The following is a 19,380-nucleotide window of genomic DNA, read 5'->3' on the forward strand; positions in this document are numbered from 1 at the left end:
TGTAGCGTTTTTATCTTTGTGTTTCACTAATGGCTTATGCACAGCCATTTCCTGTCTGTGTCAGAAAGCAGCTGCCTGAGATACAGCCACATCAAAACCATCATACAGCCGTTATTTTCCAGGTGCATGCCACCACTGTGGAGGAGCACAGCCCCTATCCCAGGTGTGAGCTAGTCAGTGCACTGCAGAGCTCTGCCATCTGCCTGGCAGGGCCAGCTGAAATGCCATTACCTTGTAAATCTGCAGCTGCGGCGGGTGGCCGTCAGCCCAAGAATGCAGCTGCAGGAAGAAGATCGTCTTGTGGACCATAACCATAGCAACGCTGCCCCCTTCTTACCTGAATTCCCCTACTGCAGATGTCTGAATTGACTGGAGAATTTGTAAAATGAAAAATATCAGCACTGGCAGCGGCACTCTGTTTAAGATACACATTATGTAAAGTGTTCAGCTTTGAGACAGCAATGCTTTCATGGTCATACAGAGATAAATATATTAATAAATAAGCACTTGAAGACAGATGGCTTGACTGGTCACTGTGGACCCAGGGCGGGTGGTGTTATTGATTTCAGCTCAGCAAGCTGTCGGAAACTGCTAATCTGCTCTCTCCATGACCCTCCTTTCTGGGGATCCGTCTCATGCGCTGCCACCGCTAGGTTGGGTCCACATGTCCTGCCTAGTTTACTCTTCAGGCTCGGTTCCAGGTAGGGCTGGGCAATTAATCGAATTTTAATTTCAATTATGATTTTGGCTTCCAGCGGTTAGCAAAACGATCGTGATACATTGATTATTGTGCCACATTTAATTTTGCAATGATGCTCCTGTGTTGTCTTCCGTAATCAGCTCAGTGTAACCCTCTTTCCAGCCCCCTTTTCTTTGTTTCTCAGTTAAATTATATTTAGAGTTCAAGGAAATCCACTGTTAAAAAGATCTATATATTTTTTAAGTTCAATAAATGCACGATATTTCCAAAGCCCTAGTTTCACGCTTCTTTTGTGGAGCTATGTTTAACAGGCACAAGTACCACCAATGTAATTTTTTCTTATTTATGTTTAAATACGGCCAGGCCAATAAGTGCAATGAGTCCCTGGGATATTGCATTTTTGTCCCATTGATGCCCTGGGTGACAGTGAAAGACATAGATGCAACAAACAGTTATTTAACTGCGTTCAGTTCTTTGATAGTGCTCGGGTAGAAGCTTTTCAGTAGTCTGTACAGGTAAGTGTATGTTCTAATATACCTGTATTGCCTTCCAGAGGGCAGCAGAGTGCAGAGGTTGGGGCCTGGGTGAGATTGGTCCCTGATGATTCTTGTGGCCCGTAAAAGACATCAGGTTCTGTATATATGTATGTCCTCTAGTAAAGGTAGCTGTTATGTTGGTAATTTTTTGTGCTGATTTGATGACTCCCTGGAGGGTCTTCTTGTGAGCCACGGAGCAGCTAGCATACCATACCAGGATGCCAATGGTGAGTATATAGAGGTGAGAGCAAGCTTGGGGATTACAGCGTAAGGTCAGCCAACATGCGGCACCCCTGGGGCGGGGGGCTAAGGGCCTCGCTCAGGAGCCCAATGGCAGCATCAGTTTTCTGGGCCGGGGATTTGCACCAGCGATTATGGGCCCAGGGTGCTAACCCCCTGAGTCACACTCTGCCCCTTTTGAGACCCTTAATAAATGGTCTTGGAGCAACAAAACCCCTTGTCCTTCCCTGAAGAAAAATGCTTGTCCAGTGCAATCATCTCTATTATTTTAGTAGCTGTGTCTTTCACTCTGGTTCCACTAATTTTGAATATTGATGCAGTTTAAATATGATTCATCATCCGTTGCTGATATCTTGATTTTTTCAATACATTGATCGATATATCTTTACCTGTAGTTGCATATTTAAACAGTGCGAAACTGAATTCTGACTGGTCTGGAAATAAAAGAAAATAAAATGCCTAAAATCATAGAGCTAGACATGAACAGCTGAGCTTAATTAAGCATCACTTACTATACAGGGGGCTGATATCAGACCGCGACTATGGCTTTTGCATTTTGGAAAGCCAGAACCCCGTTATTGTGTTGAGACGTGCAGCAGCATATGTTCAGCTTGTCAGTGAATCCCTTCCCCCCACTTTTGTATCAGCTTTTAAGCTGTAAGTTCTAATTAAAACTGCCAGTCACATGGATGATGCTTGCTGAAGCGAAGGGAGCTGTTATTTTGAAGCCTTGTTAGAAGGACACAACTCCCACTAAAGAGATCCTCCTGGTCCTCTTTTCTATCCCAGTTGACCACTTGGGCACCTGTTTCATTAAGAGCCAGCTTAAGAGGGATTACACAGCGCCTCAGCAGATGGGGGGGGGGGTGTTCATTTACATTTTACTGTACTTTAGTGAGGCTGATTTGGCTTGGGGAGGCAGCTGCTGACGCAGGCCTCTTGGGTTTCAGGCTTGTGCTTGTTCAGTATTGTGGCCGGTTAAGGTTTCGGGGATTGCCCATCTGATAAGCAGCAATGCTGCTTCAGCCCTAAAGGCTCCTTAGATCAGGATCAGTCCCTGTTTGACCAGCAGGTGTCGCTGGCCATCCTTAGTGTTCAGTGATTATGACCCTCACCCTTGTCTTATTATTCCCAGCTGTAGTGTTTGGTTTATTGTTAATGGCTCTTACCTGTTTCTTTGTTTAGTCCTGGTTACCAGTGTATATATGTCCTTGCCTTTGATCTGTTCTTTAGTTGGTCATTGTATGTGTTGCTCACCAGTAGTACTGTGATTGTTGTAGGTGTTTTGCTCGTGTTCCCTCTGCTTTTCCTCACATGTAATTCTAGCCCTTGTTTATCCTCACCTAATCTAGCTGCCTTGTTTTGATGTCTCATCATCCCATTTGTTTCATATGTGTGTCTGAGTCTTGTTATATAGTGAAGTACCCATTTATTTGAAAGCTACACTGTGCATCGTCTTCCTATCATGCTACGCCGTGATGCCTTCGATGGAGGTGCTTATGAAGGCACCTCTTAGGGAGCCTGATGCAAACCCCATGATGAACACGCACACACTTGCATTATGATATTTGTCAAGACTTACCACTGACTCCATTTTTTTTTGGGTGAACAGTATTTCACTCCTAATCAAAAACAACTCAAAAGAAGGCAAATGTTTATCAGAAACTAAATGTACTTTTAAGCAAGTAAAGTTATAAATGAGGTGCTTGTCTTGTGCAAATTTGCTGTGATGATTTGTAGAGAGGGGCGGCATGGTAGTACAGTGGTTAGCACTGTTGCCTCATACCTCTGGGACCCGGGTTCAAGTCTCCGCCTGGGTTACATCTGTGTGGAGTTTGCATGTTCTCCCCATGTCGTCGTGGGGTTCTCCGGTACCTCTGGGTACTCCGGTTTCCCCCTACAGTCCAAAAACATGCTGAGTCTAATTGGTGTTACTAAATTGCTCATAGGTGTGCCTGTGTGTGTGAATGGTGTGTGAGTGTGCCCTGCGATGGGCTGGCCCCCCATCCTGGGTTATTCCCTGCCTCGTGCCCTTTGCTTCCGGGATAGGCTCCGGACCCCACGTGATCCAGTAGGATAAGTGGTTTAGAAAATGGATGGATGGATGGATTTGCAGAGACAAATGCATACAACCACAAACACAAATGAGCTACCACACATACAAAAATCACACACCAACATGGAAATGTAGACATAGGCAAACACCATCAAATCCATGTATCTGCTTATCCTACTCAGGGTCATGGGGGTCTATCATGGAGACTATGAGCACAAGGCAGGGAATAACCCAGGATGGAGTGGACCAAAGCGTTGTAGGGCTCACTCCCACAGTCATGAGTACAGGCCATGTGGTAACTCTAGTTAACCTCAGCATGTTTTTGGACTGTGAGGGGGAAACCGGTGTTTCCAGAGGAAACCTCATGGTAACACAGGGAGCACATACAAACTTCACAATCGCAGAGCTAGGGTGGCAACTGGTTCCAGATGTGGGAGGCAACAGTACTAACCACTGCCGCACCATGCACCGAGTTCCTTGACCTTCTAGCAGTGGGAAAATAAGAATGAAGAAAGAGTAGGGTGTGTATTTTGTTATCTGAATCAGTTAGCAGCTAGCCTCATTAGCAAGTGCGGCTTAACTGGAGAATCTCAGCAGGGCTGGGGATTATGTACATTAGAGATGATGTGTATAGCTGTTCGATCTTTTCCTTGTTCCTTTTTCACATCCATGGAGTCTCTGCTTTCGAAGAAGTGGTGTGGCCTGGCACCTTTTTCTGCTGAGGTGGGGCCCTTCGTCCTAACCAACGGCAATTTGTTTGCTGAGGGAGAATTTGATCTGGGCAGTGGCCTGATTCCTTCAGAACATTCGCATGCAGTTTGTGGAACCTGTGAAATGTTTCTGAGGTGGATATTTCCACATATTTCTATGTATCATGAGAATTAAGAATTTATTATTCGTGATTCTATTTTCAAATTAAAGCTAAGTCAGTACTATGATGTAAATGGTTAAAAAATAAGACACACAGATGAATAATCCAAGTAAAGCTTTTAAACAGCTGTTGTATATTAAAACAGCTGTTTCTTAGGGGTATCAGGAAAAAAATGCAGTAGGAATTAGATTAATTATTGAGTTTGTGTCTTCATAGTTTGTAATAATGGATGCTTAGGGTTTTGATTATCATTAAGAAGTCAAACATTCATACAGCATGTCACAATAATATTTTGAGACACAGGCAGCAGGAGAATATAAAACCACGAGTATTTCAACAGGCATTGCTACATTTAAAAGCTAGAGAATGAACCTGGCATGCTGAATGAAACAGGACAGCCATCAAACTTATGAATAATAAAGGTGGAAAGCAGCTTAAATGGTGTTATCTTTGTTATATTCACTATAGGCTGAACATTGGCTGCTGGAGTATGAATGTTTCTGTCTCTTTAGCTGTGTTTCATGCTGACTGAGAGAAGGTGTTCAGGGCGCAGCTGTCATTTCAGCAGCACAGGTTTGCACTGCACAGTCAGCGCTAACCCTGACCCTAATCCGAACTTCTGTGGCTGAATCTGTGCTGATGACCATCTCCCAGCCCTCCTGCTGTTTTTTGTCACATGCAATGACTGGTACCTTTGAGCATAGAACATTTGAGTCTGAATTCCATCCTTGAGTCTGTGACCAATGAGCAAGATGCTTTCCTGGCCAATTTCACAATTCCTTGCACAGTTTTTTTGCTACTCACAATTGAAAATGAATTCTAAGTAAATTTTGGAGGGTGAGTTGTTGTGTAGTGAATGTACCATGATTTCGCTTATATTTCAGATGATGAAATCAAGGGATCTAATGATAATTGCAGAACTGAAATGACAAAGGTAGCTATTGCACTATTGTCCCAGCTGGCTGCCATAGCGACAAGTCATTGATAAACTTCTTCTAGGCTTGGGCGGTGTCATGGTATTATGGTATACCTCGCTATTTAGAAATCCATCCATCCATCCATTTTCCAAACTGCTTATCCTACTGGGTCACGGGGGGTCCGGAGCCTATCCCGGAAGCAATGGGCACGAGGCAGGGAACAACACAGGATGGGGGGCCGGCACACTCACACACCATGCACTCACACATGCATACCTATGGGCAATTTAGCAACTCCAATTAGCCTCAGTATGTTTTTGGACTGTGGGGGGAAACCAGAGTACCCGGAGGAAACCCCACGACGACATGGGGAGAACATGCAAACTCCACACAGATGTAACCCAGGCGGAGACTTGAACCCCAATCCCAGAGGTGTGAGGCAACAGTGCTAACCACTGCACCTATTTAGAAATCCCAAAGGTATTATTTTTAATACCATCAAAAATATAGATGCTCCTCTTTCAATGAAACTCATATGAAGATGCTGTATTAAGGCAATATATTGTCATGCACAGCGTTAGCAGTGATTAGAGCCTCAACTGAGTTGGAAAAAAAGTCAAAGAATAACGTACATGCAAATAGGTTAATACCACAAAAACAAATTGGCCGTGAATGCACTGTAAACTGCTGGAGCATGTGTCACATATGTGAAACCTAGTGTGTATGCAGCTGCAGGTCTTAGATTTAAAGGTGACTTCACTGGAACCCCTTTCGTGAAGTGTAATGTAAAAATGAGTGTGGGTCATACAGTAAGAATAGCCTGGAAACATCCTGGGAAATGTCATGAAAAGAGTAGGAACCCTGATATCTTGAGGATGCACAAATGATGTAGTAGGACACTCTTACTTAATTTATCTAGGAACTAAATGTTAGTTATGTACTGATCCCATATTCATTCACCATTAATCAATCATGTATTTCATGCAGTGTCTATATTTGATCATGATCTGCATGTAAGATGTATCTGATTTACTAAGTTACTTGCGTCCCCTAAGGTAAAGCGGTATCTTTTTTTTTTTTTTGAAGCAGTCTCTGCCGTGGAGCGGTCATCTAGATATGAGCCTTACCCTAACCTCATAATGCTAACCCTAACCCCATAGATATGGACTAATCAGCATTTGTAAAGTATGTGAAAACATTAATTGATGTGTTCCTATTGCCCCTGGCAGTCAGAGGTTGGGTCTGATTAACTGTATCCGTTGTATCAAATTTATGGCTGAGTAATTTTAGTGGAGCTGTGCCTAAAAATGTTACTGAACCTTTTCTCTCATATGTTTAGTTGCTGGATGACTGCTTTAATAGTTATTCTGTTCCTCTATCACGACAAGATTGCCTCTCCATACACTTACTGTATGCCTGGGGATGAGATGGGGTCCCATGCGTGGAACAGTTAAATAAGTGTTTCTACTACCTGAATGGCTTCAGCTACTCTCCTGGTACTCTTTAAGTTGGCTTGGGGCGCTCAGTCTTCTGAGTGATTCTTTAAACAGCATTAAAATAACCACCACCCTTGCCCACTGCCAATAGCTGTGGGGAATCTTATCAGGCAATGGGACTGTGCATGGGATGAATGAATCAGAAATGGGTGAGACAGATGTTGAGCCGTATGGCCACCTGTGAGCCTTGAACTGTATGGCCTTCCGTGAGCCTTGAACTGTATGGCCTTCTGTGAGCCTTGAACTGCATGGTTTTCCGTGAGCCTTGAACTGTATGGCCTTCCATGAGCCTTGAACTGTATGACCTTCCGTGAGCCTTGAACTGTATGGCCTTCCGTGAGCCTTGAACTGTATGGCCTTCTGTGAGCCTTGAACTACATGGCCTTCCGTGAGCCTTGAACTGTATGGCCTTCCATGAGCCTTGAACTGTATGGCCTTCCGTGAGCCTTGAACTGTATGGCCTTCCATGAGCCTTAAGTAGCCGCCTGCGAGCCTTGAGCCATATGGATACCTGCAAGCCTTGAGCTGGTTGGATGCTTGCGAGCCTTGAGCTGTACGGCCTCCCGCGAGCCTTGATCCGTACGCCCGTCTGCAAGCTTTCAGCCGTATGGCCTACCACGAACGTTGAGCTGAATGGCCGTCCGTGAACCTTGAGCCGTACGGCTGCCTGTGAGCCTTGATCCATACAGATGCCGTTGATTCTCCAGCCTTATGACTGCCCGCGAACCTTGAGTTGTACATATGCCTACAAGCCTTGAGCCGTGCAGATGCCCGCGACCCTATTTCAAAATAATTGCTGTTCAAACAAAATGTAGCCCTGTTGCTTAGGCGCATCATCAAAAATGAAAATCATCCTTACATAATACGGTAGGACTACATATTGACTATATAATATTAATTTTTTTTGGAAACGTATTGTGAGTTTTGAGTAGGGCTGGATGATAATTGAAGTTTTTGCGATATTTTAAAGTTGAAAATTAACTATACAGCCAAATATAACTTATCTACTAACAAAGTCTGTCAGATATGTTTGTGGTTTTGCTGTTTTGTACCAGTCTTGTACTGGTAACGCTTTACTTTTTGGATCACTTTACTAGTTTTACTAAACAATTTTCCAGGATATCTTTTGCAAGCACACTTCAGCATGTGGCTGGTTTGAGTGGGCTACCCTGTCTTTAAAATTACGAAATCAACAAATCAAAATATTGATTATAAGAATGGGATGAATGGGATTGTAATAAATGGAATGGAAGCTATTGATCCCAAAACTCATTGTTTAAAGGTACCTCACATGTCTTCTAAGCCTAGCCTGATAATTTTAATATTACTGGGTACTTTCTGGGGAAACTCAGATTGGGCACTAGAATACGTCATAGACACCTTGCCGATCAGAAAGAGATCAGATCAGAAGGCCTTGTTCCATCCCATGGGATTCTCATGATTTGGAGGTCTACTGCTTGCTGATGGAAATAAGTGGCAACAGGATCGGGACACGTGGAGGCAGATGGTGTGCTCAGTGAAACTCTGTATGCTTGGTGAGGCAAGATGGCATCCTTCACTCCCCTCCCAGCTGGGGCAGCTGCTAGCATAGCGAGATGAGAGGTCCTATCTGCTGCTGCTAAGCAGCATGACATGCTTTCCCAGACAGACATGAGGAGAAAGTGGCAGAAAGCTGTAGCCTACGCTGTTAAAACGCTCTCTGTGGGTGTAGTCAGCTCCTCCTGCTGCAGGTGCAGTCAGCTCCTTCTGCTGCAGGTGCAGTCAGCTCTTCCTGCTGCTGGTGCAGTCAGCTCCTCCTGCTGCTGATGTAATCAGTTCTTTCTTGCTGCTAATACAATCAGCTTCTTCTGCTGCTGGTGCAGGCAGCTCCTCCTGCTGCTGATGTGATCAGTTCCTCCTGCTGCTAAAGTAGTCAGCTCCTCCTGCTGCTGGTGCAGTCAGCTCCTGCTGCAGATGTAATCAGGTCTTTCCTGCTGCTAATACAATCAGCTTCTGCTGCTAATGTGATCAGTTCATTCTACTGCTGGTGCAGTCAGCTCCTCCTGCTGCTGGTGCAGTCAGTTCCTGATGCTGATGTAATCCGGTCATTCCTGCTGCTAATACAATCAGCTTCTCCTGCTGCAGGTGCAGTCAGCTCCTTCTGCTGCTAATGTAATCAGCTCCTCCTGCTGCTGGTGCAGTCAGCTTCTCCTGTTGCTAGTGCAGTCACTCTACCACTGAGTGATACTCATACTAGCACTGTTTATGTATATATTCTGCTAAAATGCATACTTTTCTCCCCAGTAGGTCTTGCACATTAAATTGAATTTATTCCTTTTGACTTCGGTCTGTCTGGATCAAAGCCAGTGCAGGAGATTTTGTTTGTGAAAATATACATGATTTCCAGAGACCCATGGAATCACAACAGTTATAGATGTGGATGCATCTGCCCTGCGCTGTCACTGGCATGTCCGGTGTGTTGCTGGGCGCCTTAGGCAGAGACTGCCTCCTTCTCACCTGTCTTCTGACTTTCACTCTTCCCTGTAAAACATGCAGTCTTAGGCTTTCTGGTCTGGTCCGCAACACATGTGACACACAGGTGCTTTAGTCTGCCATGAGCTGGGAGAAATCCCTCCACGCTCATGCACCGCTTTACTTATTTTGTGGTCTGGGTGACCGTGTTACCACCATCCTGCGCCTGCGTGCAGAGTGAATGCCGGGGTCCATCTTCGGTCATTCACTCTCTCTGGAGGTGCTTATGGCTATGCTCTGTGTGGCCAGCCTGCCAGAGACGAGCCCAGCACCAAGAGCCAATTCCAGGCAGAACGGGACACAGGGCTGGTAGTCCGTCATCGGTCAGGCTAGTTCATGTAGTTGATTGCAGGAGTAACACAGGGGAGACTGGGGAACCCACTCAGGAGCTGAGGTGCGACTTCAGCCCCCATCCCTGTTGATCTGAAGAAATAGTGTTGCCCACTTTGCTTACTACTTACAGGTAACAGTTTTGCACTAGTAATGGCCTTTTCTGATTTTTTTGCACTAAAAAACTGAACAACATCATTCTGAAATGAACATATTTCTTTCAAAGCTTTCATACCAGGTCTGACAAATTTGCGTTATTTTTTTAATTCGATTTCTGCTATTATGTTAAAAAACAAACTAATAGCATGTCAGTTTTTACACATTGGCCAGTTTTATTCTCTTTTTCTTGAACAAGAAGATAACCACTCATTTGGCTTGCAACACAAGCATGATGTTAGTGACAGACGATAGCGCTGATTTCGTTTTTGATTAGTCTTTTATTCGATCCCAGGCTGGTATTGCAGATACCGATCTTCAGTGCAGGTCCAACCCTGATGATTAATAAAAATTAATGACTCAAGGGTAGGTGAGTTACAGGTAGATCGATCGTAAAACATCCCCTTTCTACCCACTTACTGTATGGGTGGCCCTGCCCAATAGTAATTCATGTACTACTCCTTATAATAAAACATTTAACTTACCAGGTTATAAAATGTAATATTATAACGTCAAAATGAAAACGTTCTGATCAATCCAATCTGTCCTATTTGATAACAAGGAGCATGGTAAGCTATTTGCAGCTGTTCTGGTAGCTTGTGTTTGTGTTGCTTTTTATAATTTTTCTAATATGCCCCTTGAAGTATATTAGACTGTGGCTATTAATGTTTTTATTTTGCTTGATTTTTAGACTTATCTGTATACAATCAATGTCCAGTAAAAAAAAATACAGTTAAAAATAATTAACCTTTTTCCCCCTTTCCCGTAGTTAATAAACTGATAATAGATGTTGCTGTTATGTTCTTAATATTAATTTTACTTATCTTGAAATACCTCTAAGCCCGCTTTCTGGAATACCCCCTCTAGTTATTTAGCTGATAATACATCTAAAGCTTTTTTTGAATGAACAACAGTTGTTGTAAGGCAGGGGTGCCCAACTCCAGTCCTGGGGGGGCGGAGCCCTGTGTAGCTCAGCTCTTTCCCTGTTCCACTATAAATGATTCATCTCAAGAGCTGTGTGCTAATTAGCACAAGGAGTTGAATCAGATGTGTTAAATGAGAAACCCAAAAATGTGCAGGGCTCTGGCCCTCCAGGACAGGAGTTGGACACCCCTGTTGTAAACTATAAGTTTTTTTAGAATTTTGGATGTATATTTGCCATTTTTCTACTTGTTTGCTCAAAAGAAACAAGAAAAATGTGTCATCACTGCTACTAGTGCTTCTCGCTAGTTGACAGTTTCTTTCAGTTTGCGGCTTTTTTCCTTAGTCTTTTGCGAAAATTACACATTGTGTTTGGCGTCTAGGGTATTGATCTGTCATATTCACATCCGGATATTTCACAGATTCGTGTAGTTTTTTCATGTTGTGTTCGGTGTGAAACAGTCTTAATGGCTGCTATTTGTGTATAAAGCTAAACTTTGTATACGGAAAATATGCAAGAGTAATACATATGTCACGCTCGCGTGCGGGGAGAGCGGTGATCGTGTGGGCAGGCGTGTAATGAGCAGGCAAACAGGCGAAGATCAGGGCAAAACTAGGGGTTTATTACGGGATCAGGACTAGGGAACATCTGACAGGAAAAAACCACACCATAACCACAATGACGGACGAGGGATACAAGCAAGATTGGGACTTAAATGGACAAGACTGATCAAAATAATCGGAGACAGCTGTGGACAATCAGGGAAGCACATGTGGGTAATCAGGGGGCGTGGCACACACGAGGAGCGTACGAGCCGGGCATGACAACATACAGGTACATTTGATGTTTGTGTAGTTGCTTTCCACGATAAAGGATTAAGAGGTGAAGGGTCAGAGTTCAGGGTTGCAGTTTTTGTACCTCTGATAGTGCTGATTATCGATAAATAACTAGATGCTGTTGGAACAACTGGCACCTGGAGCCTATTCCCTGTCACCCTCCCAACTAATTCTTACTCCACTCAGCTCCCCCAGGTCCCTCTACACATTCTCTCCACTTCAACAAAAAATCTTTATTAAATATTCATTGGAAGTATGAAAAAGATCCATCAAATATAAGAATTCATGCTCTTTACTATACCTCCTTTGCTGCCACCTAGTGCTGCTATTTCAGTTTTTGGGCAGTTTGTCTCATGAAATCAGGGTAGATCTTCATCCAGATAATGTTTCAGTGAAGTGACACGCCATCAAATGCTTTTTAAATGATTACATTCACAAATATCTTCTGGAGTCACCCTTCCTTTTGTTGCCACTGTGTTTCCAAACTTTGAAAATGATATGTGAAATACTTCCTGAGTTACTGCGTTATTGAGAAAGTGTCTGCGGTGGCAGGCCAACTCTAAAACCATATGTATTCCCTCTCTGAGAAATTAAAGCATGGCCACATATCCAATACTAACTTTGAAGATAATAATAAAACACTTTTTATGCTAGTATATGACACATCAGAACTTTAACTGCAGATTGCTGCAAATACGACATCAATACCAGCCATGAGGATATAGATAACTGGAGCTGAGCCTTTTTTTTTTTATAATTAGCAGTATAATTCACAAACAATGAATAAAATGTTCTGATCCACTGAGCAACTATTCGCTTTGCTGTAGCACTAAAAGCAGCAAGTAAACCCTTCACAGAAAGTGCGAGGCAGAGTGTAACTTGAGCACCTCACCTGGCAGTGTTAACTAGGTGCTGCCTAACTTTTTCTGCTGATGCAGCCGCTTGTCCGCTTAATGCAGCCAGCACTGTTAGCTTCATGGACTCTGATTCATGCATCTAGTGAGGTCCATGCTGGCAGTAAATCCAGACTGGACTGTTTCTACTGAAAAAACTGCAGCCGTTAAAAGGAACAGCCTGTGCTCGCAAGCTAAACACCATATCTTATCTCATCTTAGCGTTAGTATTAGCAAACCAAGCTAACTAGTAAGGTTACCACAGATGGCTGAATGTGAAAGTTAGACAGACTCCCCCAGCATACAGAACTGAAGTGGGGGGTCATTTTGGGTTCCACAATAAAGAAAGAGACTGACAAGAGACATGCTATTTGCAGAATTGTGCCTTGTATCCTGCAAGCACTTTATTTTCTTTTTTCTTCTGATATTGGTAGATGTATATTACTTTGCTCAAACTGCACGAAAGCAGTGCTATGATGTTGCAGGGACTGTGATTAATACAAATGCAGATCCCACTTCTGACTGTATTTACTAACTTTTTTAAACTCAGATTTTATGCATATGGTGGTGTGTTCTTTATACTATGACAATTTTCCTGAAATTAGATTGTAAAATTAGCAATATATCACCTTGCTACAGTATTGCGATATATTGAATTGTAACCCTTGCACCATGGTATGTATCGTACGGCCTGATTCTTGCCGATACGCAGCCCTATCACTTAATGGGAATTTGATGGGCTGGCCTACAACTAACCTAAATGGATTTTGTGTCTTTGTACCCATAGCTGGCTGCAATTTTGATGAAGACTCGAACAACAGCCTAGATGAATGCCAGCAGGGGAATGATGATGACTTTGACTGGCACTTAGTCCGGACCTACAGCTGGCCTCAGGAAGACCCAGACCTCCTGCCTGGTGAGCCTGTCCATCTACAGTAACACACCTTGCGAATGATCACACTGGACGAGTGAATCTGCACTCTCAGCTAGACAGTAACCCAGGGATTTTCCTATCGTGGCCTTTGTGTCTCTGCTCGTATTCTGTTTAGGTAGTAAGGATGGAGATTAGCATGAGATGGTGTGCAGATCTCAGGAGTTTGGGTGCTAGAATAATTAAGGAGAAATTTGCTGCCACAAGTGATTCATCAGGAGCTGCACCCCCCAGCTTCCGTTATTCATGAGGTAGTTCTCAGCACCTTCCTGTCATTTTCAGGGTTCTTCCTTTAACTCTGCATGCTTCACATAGCTGCTTCTTTGGAGCTGAGCTCGCTGGGGGAAGCATTCTTGTTGGACCGATCTCCTTTGTCCATTTCCATGCTGCACCAATACCATTAAGAGTTAGCATCATCTGTTTTGAAGTCAGATTTAATTATGTAGCTGGCTGTCATTATACACTCCACATGAGTCTTACAGGAGAGCATTTTGCATGGAACCTTACAGAACAATGCTTTGCTCTCCAGTACAAATGTTCCTCTTAAATACACCAATTTTCAGTAAATATTACAAAAGCAAAATAATAGAGGGACGCACAAATTCAGTCATTTATTTCTGTTTAGCATAAATTTGTCCTTTAGAGCCTTCAGTGCTTTTTTATTGATGTAGGAATGGTCTGCTTTTAAGCTTACATTTAATTATATAGCAGTCGCCTTTGCCCAAAGTGATGTACTTTATAAGTAGCTCATATTTCTGCACCATGTTCTGTACTGCTTTATAATTTGAAGGTATATTGACACCATGGGAGTCATGCTATGGCACCCAATCATTTTAAGAAGTCCCGTCATGCAACACACTATTATATCTGCTGATGTACCACCTTATCATTAATGACTCAGTCCAGGGTCTTCGTGGTAATGGAAGAACAAGGTGAGTCATGTGTCTGTGGATTACTACTATGGATCAGATGAGAGCCACAGAGCAACAAAACAGCTGTGTGGTATTTTCTCGGCTAAACAGCATGGAGATTGTTCATAGGGTACTGGATTCGTCAGGCAGGAGGAAGTCACCATACTGACTGTTTCTTATGTGCACGTTGCTGTATGCCTGTGTGGAATTCCTTACCGCAGACAGTTGTGTATGATCTGTTGTGTGACTCTTGCTTTGTCTACATTGCATGCTGCTCCTTCCAGAAGCGTGTTGCTCTTTAGTTCTGCTCTGCTTTTATCTGCTAAATCTCCTGATTTAGATTTTTTGAAATGGTTAGCTTTTGCTTTGTTCATGCTGAGTTCATTCAAGGTTAGAATCATAATAATGTTGAGTTCCTGTGAATAAGCGGCACAACCTGTGAAAGATAACAACATAAATCCCATGTGAATTACCTAAGTCTGTTTGTCAGCATTGGTTGTCAGTTCAGAGGCACTTGCCTAAAAAAATGCAGAAAGATGAGGAATGACTGACGTGCAGCCTGTGGGTGAGCCTGTGGGTGAGATGTCAAGGCGGAGATCCCTCGTCTTCTTTGACTAGAGGCACAACCCTTTCAATGGCTCCCACGCATTGGCTATGTATGATTCCTATTACTTGAACTTATTTTGTGTAAAGCACTTTGAATGATCTCTGTGTTTGAAAATGTGCTGTATAAATATACTTGCCATGTCTTGCCTAGGTCACATACAGCACCATGCAAAAGTCATAGGCAGTCAAAGAAAATGATGTTTTAACGATCTTCATGTTGGTGTAGAACTGTTATGTCTGTCAAAGAGTGTCAGCTTAGCCATTTCAAAACCTGCCCTAAAATCGTCCCAGTCCTTGCAACAACCATCCAACACACCCATGTATTTTGTGACTTGAGCACTAACAAACCTTGTTTAGCTAATCCATTCTTCATTGATTTATATAACATATGAATTAATTAAGCCTAAGTGAGCTGGTGGTGACATCGAACAAATACATGGCTGAGGTGCCCCTGAGGAGAGGTTGCAGTACCGAAGTAGTGCCCTTATACTATATATACTTTATGGTGTTACTGTTGACTTGCTCTATTCCAGTGTTATAATGTTATATTGTGTTTTTCTCTGAGCAAATATACACTTACTATCCAGAGAAACAGCTTTCAACATTTTCTTTGACAGCCTATGACTTTGCATGGTACTTTAGATCTAGCTAAACCTTTACTAGTAGCACTTCTTCTTGTGGCTAACTCCCATTCCTGTGCTGGTAGCCCTTCCTTCTATGGCTAACCCCCATTCCTGTGCTGCTAACCCTTCCTCTTGTGGCTAACCCCCATCCTGTGCTGGTAGCCTTTCCTTGGAAATTGGAAAATGCTGATTGGTTCAGAAAAGCCTTATTAAAGATACAGAGCAGAGAAAGAATATGTATAAGGTGGATGCTAAACCATCAAGGATGCTTCAGGATGAGTTCAAGTGACACTGGCAGGTCAAGACAGACCTGGATGACATTAGAGAGCAGTACAGAATGTTGCCAGACACGTCGCTATGTTAGCCTGATGAATCTTTACACAGTTGGCAGTAATTCAGCATTTTCTGCCGTGATTTTAATTACACCGTAATTAGATGGTATATGCCCCTCTGTTCGTACCCTAGCGTCGAATGAGGAGAAATCATGTGGATTTATTTGTGTGTGTGTGTGTGTATATATATATACACACACACACACACAAACACATATATACAAATGTGTGGGGGGGTGGCTGGTGTACCTTGCGTTGTGATAGGAACCTGATATTTTGACATTGTGGGAACCATTTCTATGGTCCCTATAAGAATAACTTAAAAATCGGTGACTGCAATTGAAAAACCAAAAATAGCAAAAGACTAGTATTTTGTTTGTTTACTTATGGTCTAGGTTAAGGTTGGGTAGGAGTTAGGGTCATCGTGCTGGGATTAGGGTTCTCCTCATAGATGTGTGTGTGTCTGTGTTTGTAGGTATGATCAGGAACAAGGCATTACTTGTAGAGTGGTGAATACAAAAGCAGAGCCATAGGACTAGTTTAGTATCAAGTAAGAAGGAGCAATAAACACTCTTAAAGGCAAACAGAGCTATGATGATTACAGTTATCTTAAACAAAAGTGGCCTAACCAGCCTATTTCCAGGGATTTCCTCCATTAAAAGCCACTGGGTATTTAATTTACATAAAGATAGCTGTAGGAGCATAGAACATTAAGGGCTATAGATTACAGACATAAAACATTTAATATCAGGATGATGACTGGAGCTCCCCCTGGAAGTATATCTTTCGAAACAGAGAAAAATGATTGGGCTTTATACAATATTATTGCACATTTGGCTAAGAATTCTGGCCAGTATCCTGTGCTGGTTTTAATAATAGCACACCCGCCCAACATTCACAGCTAAGTACGTGTAGGTAGTGCAACCAGGTGGAATATTTGCATACAATGGCTTTGCATGATATGACAATGAGTGCAGAAAGGCTGATGTCATCTGAACGCTGTGTTCCAGATGGACGGCTATTACAAGTATTAACTCTGCATTAATACTATATCTTTTTCAGTAGCCTCTTATAGTTAGCAGAACTTGGGCACACGCAGGTTCAAGGCACTTTACTGCAATGCAAGTCAGGATTCACTGCGGACAGGTTGAAATGCTCTGCGAACAAGCAGATTATTTTGCTTCATGGGACAGCCCTCAGTCACCGTTCTAACATACGGTGTCAAATTACTGCTTAAGGAGTACTGGTCTATTGTCCAGATTTTTAACAACAATTTCTGTGACTGCCAGGCTAATACCTTGTTTGTTTTCGGTCATTTAATTTGCCTGGCCATCTCCGCTGTTAACCACTATGATAATAATTATGTCATTATGCCATTATGTAATTATCCATTAAATGGCAAGATGGCAGCTTTAGTGGGCATACAGACTAAGCAGACCACAGTGCGCTAGAAACGCGGTTTAGCATTCACCTTAAATCAGCCTTTTTCTTCCTGGGAACACGATGTGCTTGGAACTCGATCTCCTTTAAGCAGTATGGGCTTGCTGGTGTCAAAAATTCAGCCAGTAACTGGCCAGCATCAAGGGAGTGGACTGTATGTGGTTCAGATCAAAGCAAATTTGCCAAGGAGAAAGGCATGTGCCTGGAGGACCTACACTTCAGTGTCTGATTAATTACACCGTGTCTGTTTATGCCTTTTTTATGCTTTTATTCTTATGGCTTATTATCTAATCCATGACTTGAAATGGCAGCTTTGGGGAAGCAGAATCATAAACATCACGCTAGAGTAAGTTTTTGCTATGTATGTATTTTTGGATAGTGTGTGTCATATGGATCCAAACGGCCACGCTAGCTAGCCAGCACTCTGCTGTTTCTCCGGGCCCCGCTTCCCTCTCGCCTCTGATCTCTATGGCGTCTGTGTGCCTCACCTGCCACTGACATTCACTGAGAGTGGGTGGAGGACACAGTGGTGTCACGGCGGATGTGCTGCCTGTCCCCAGACCCGCCAGTCCTCCCAGCGGCTAATTGGCTGCTCTTCCATCACTTCCCCCCACCGCCAGTCGCCGGAAGGTCCCTCAGAGCGACGCTGCCTTCTTTTGCATCCCGGTTTGTTACAGAAAAACAAAAAAAAAACGAAAGTTTGCCAGAGCATATCTAAGAACATACAGGCATTCGGGCTGGAAGTTGTCAAGTATGAGATGAGCTGTAATGGGAAGGGCTTAAAAAATGGAGGAAATAAAAAAGAACACATGAAGATGGGAAATAAAAATAGCAGAGCTAAGCACCTTGAAATCTGAATCATTTAGAGGAGGAGTGTGAGCCCTAGATGAGCACGGATGGCAGGGAGGGGCCCACACACTGCAGGATGAGGAACATTACGCTGAGAATAACAGAAGTTCAGCTGCAGGGAAAAACTGGAGACACTTTGAACTACAGATATTTTGCTCCCTGCACAGTGGTATGAAATATCCTGAAATATGCACTCAGTGCCCGCTGCCCGTGCTTTGTACAGGGGCACTCCTGAGACCCAGAGCCACTCTCACCACTATTCAGTGACATTTTTACATTTCAGCTTCTCTGGGTTTTTGTCTGACTGGAGTGGGAGCAGAAACCCCATCAGTATGGCCAGGCCAGGCTATACAGCAGGGGCAGAGGTGATTCCAAAAACCTCAAGGCATCTTTACGTACATAGGGTTTTACATAGAGTGTTATTGGGCAGGAGAAATGTGATGAGGAGGATAAAGAATGAGGGAGACCTGTTTATAAGGTGCGGGTTGGGGTAAGTGAGGCCTCCTTAGGATTTGTCTCCCAGCAAAATGACTGTGACAGGGCCTGAGGCGTCAGCGAGCGGCTAAATCAGCATGCCATTTGAAACATGCACAATTTTCATGAATAAACCAAGGTCAGGAAGGCCAGTGAACTACAGAAAGTGAAAGGAGACAGAGAAGCATGGACTGAAAACTTTGTTTCAGTAGTGAATTTGCAGCAGAGCACGCGAAGCCAATTAAGCTGGAACTGACAGCGTGTGGAGAATTCTGCAGTAGATTATGCAGTGAGCATCTTTGTAAAGTAATTGGCCATGGAGCAGCCAAGGAGACTGGCCCATGCATACGAGACCCATCATTACCGTGACCTGCTGAGTCCGTTTGAAAGGCCGCCAGCTGGAGTAATATTGCCTCATTCTGTCATTACAGGAAGAGAGATCCTGAAAATGAGTCTAGAGACAACTTGTTAAAAAAAAGACCCCAAGGTGGCCTGTTTTACTGGCCTTTGAAGGTACAACTGAAAACATAATTGTTTGATATGTTCTATAAAATAAGTCAAAAACTAGAGGGATTTCTAAAGATGCTGCATGGACAGGTTCTTTAAACTATACAAAACAAGTGTTTTAAGTCATCAGCAGGGATACTGCAGAATCAGTGCCGAATGTCAGCCAGATGCTTCTGACACACGTAAGGAGTTAACAGACCTCAGTCATAGATCCTCCAGATGTTTGATACACACATACTGTAA

At 43.2% G+C, this 19,380-nt stretch overlaps 1 protein-coding gene across 3 annotated transcripts in view; it reads left to right on the forward strand.

Moving 5' to 3' along the window:
* Nucleotides 1-19,380, forward strand: part of LOC125719471 (receptor-type tyrosine-protein phosphatase U-like) — a 76,257-nt gene that overhangs the window by 4,288 nt on the left and 52,589 nt on the right. For all 3 annotated transcript variants that reach the window (XM_048994266.1, XM_048994268.1, XM_048994267.1), the window contains exon 2: nt 13,252-13,380. In XM_048994266.1, the coding sequence (XP_048850223.1) occupies nt 13,252-13,380 (129 nt within the window). The remainder of the gene's footprint in view (nt 1-13,251; nt 13,381-19,380) is intronic.

The sequence above is a fragment of the Brienomyrus brachyistius genome, chromosome 23 (genome assembly GCF_023856365.1).
Source record: "Brienomyrus brachyistius isolate T26 chromosome 23, BBRACH_0.4, whole genome shotgun sequence".
NCBI lineage: Eukaryota > Metazoa > Chordata > Actinopteri > Osteoglossiformes > Mormyridae > Brienomyrus > Brienomyrus brachyistius.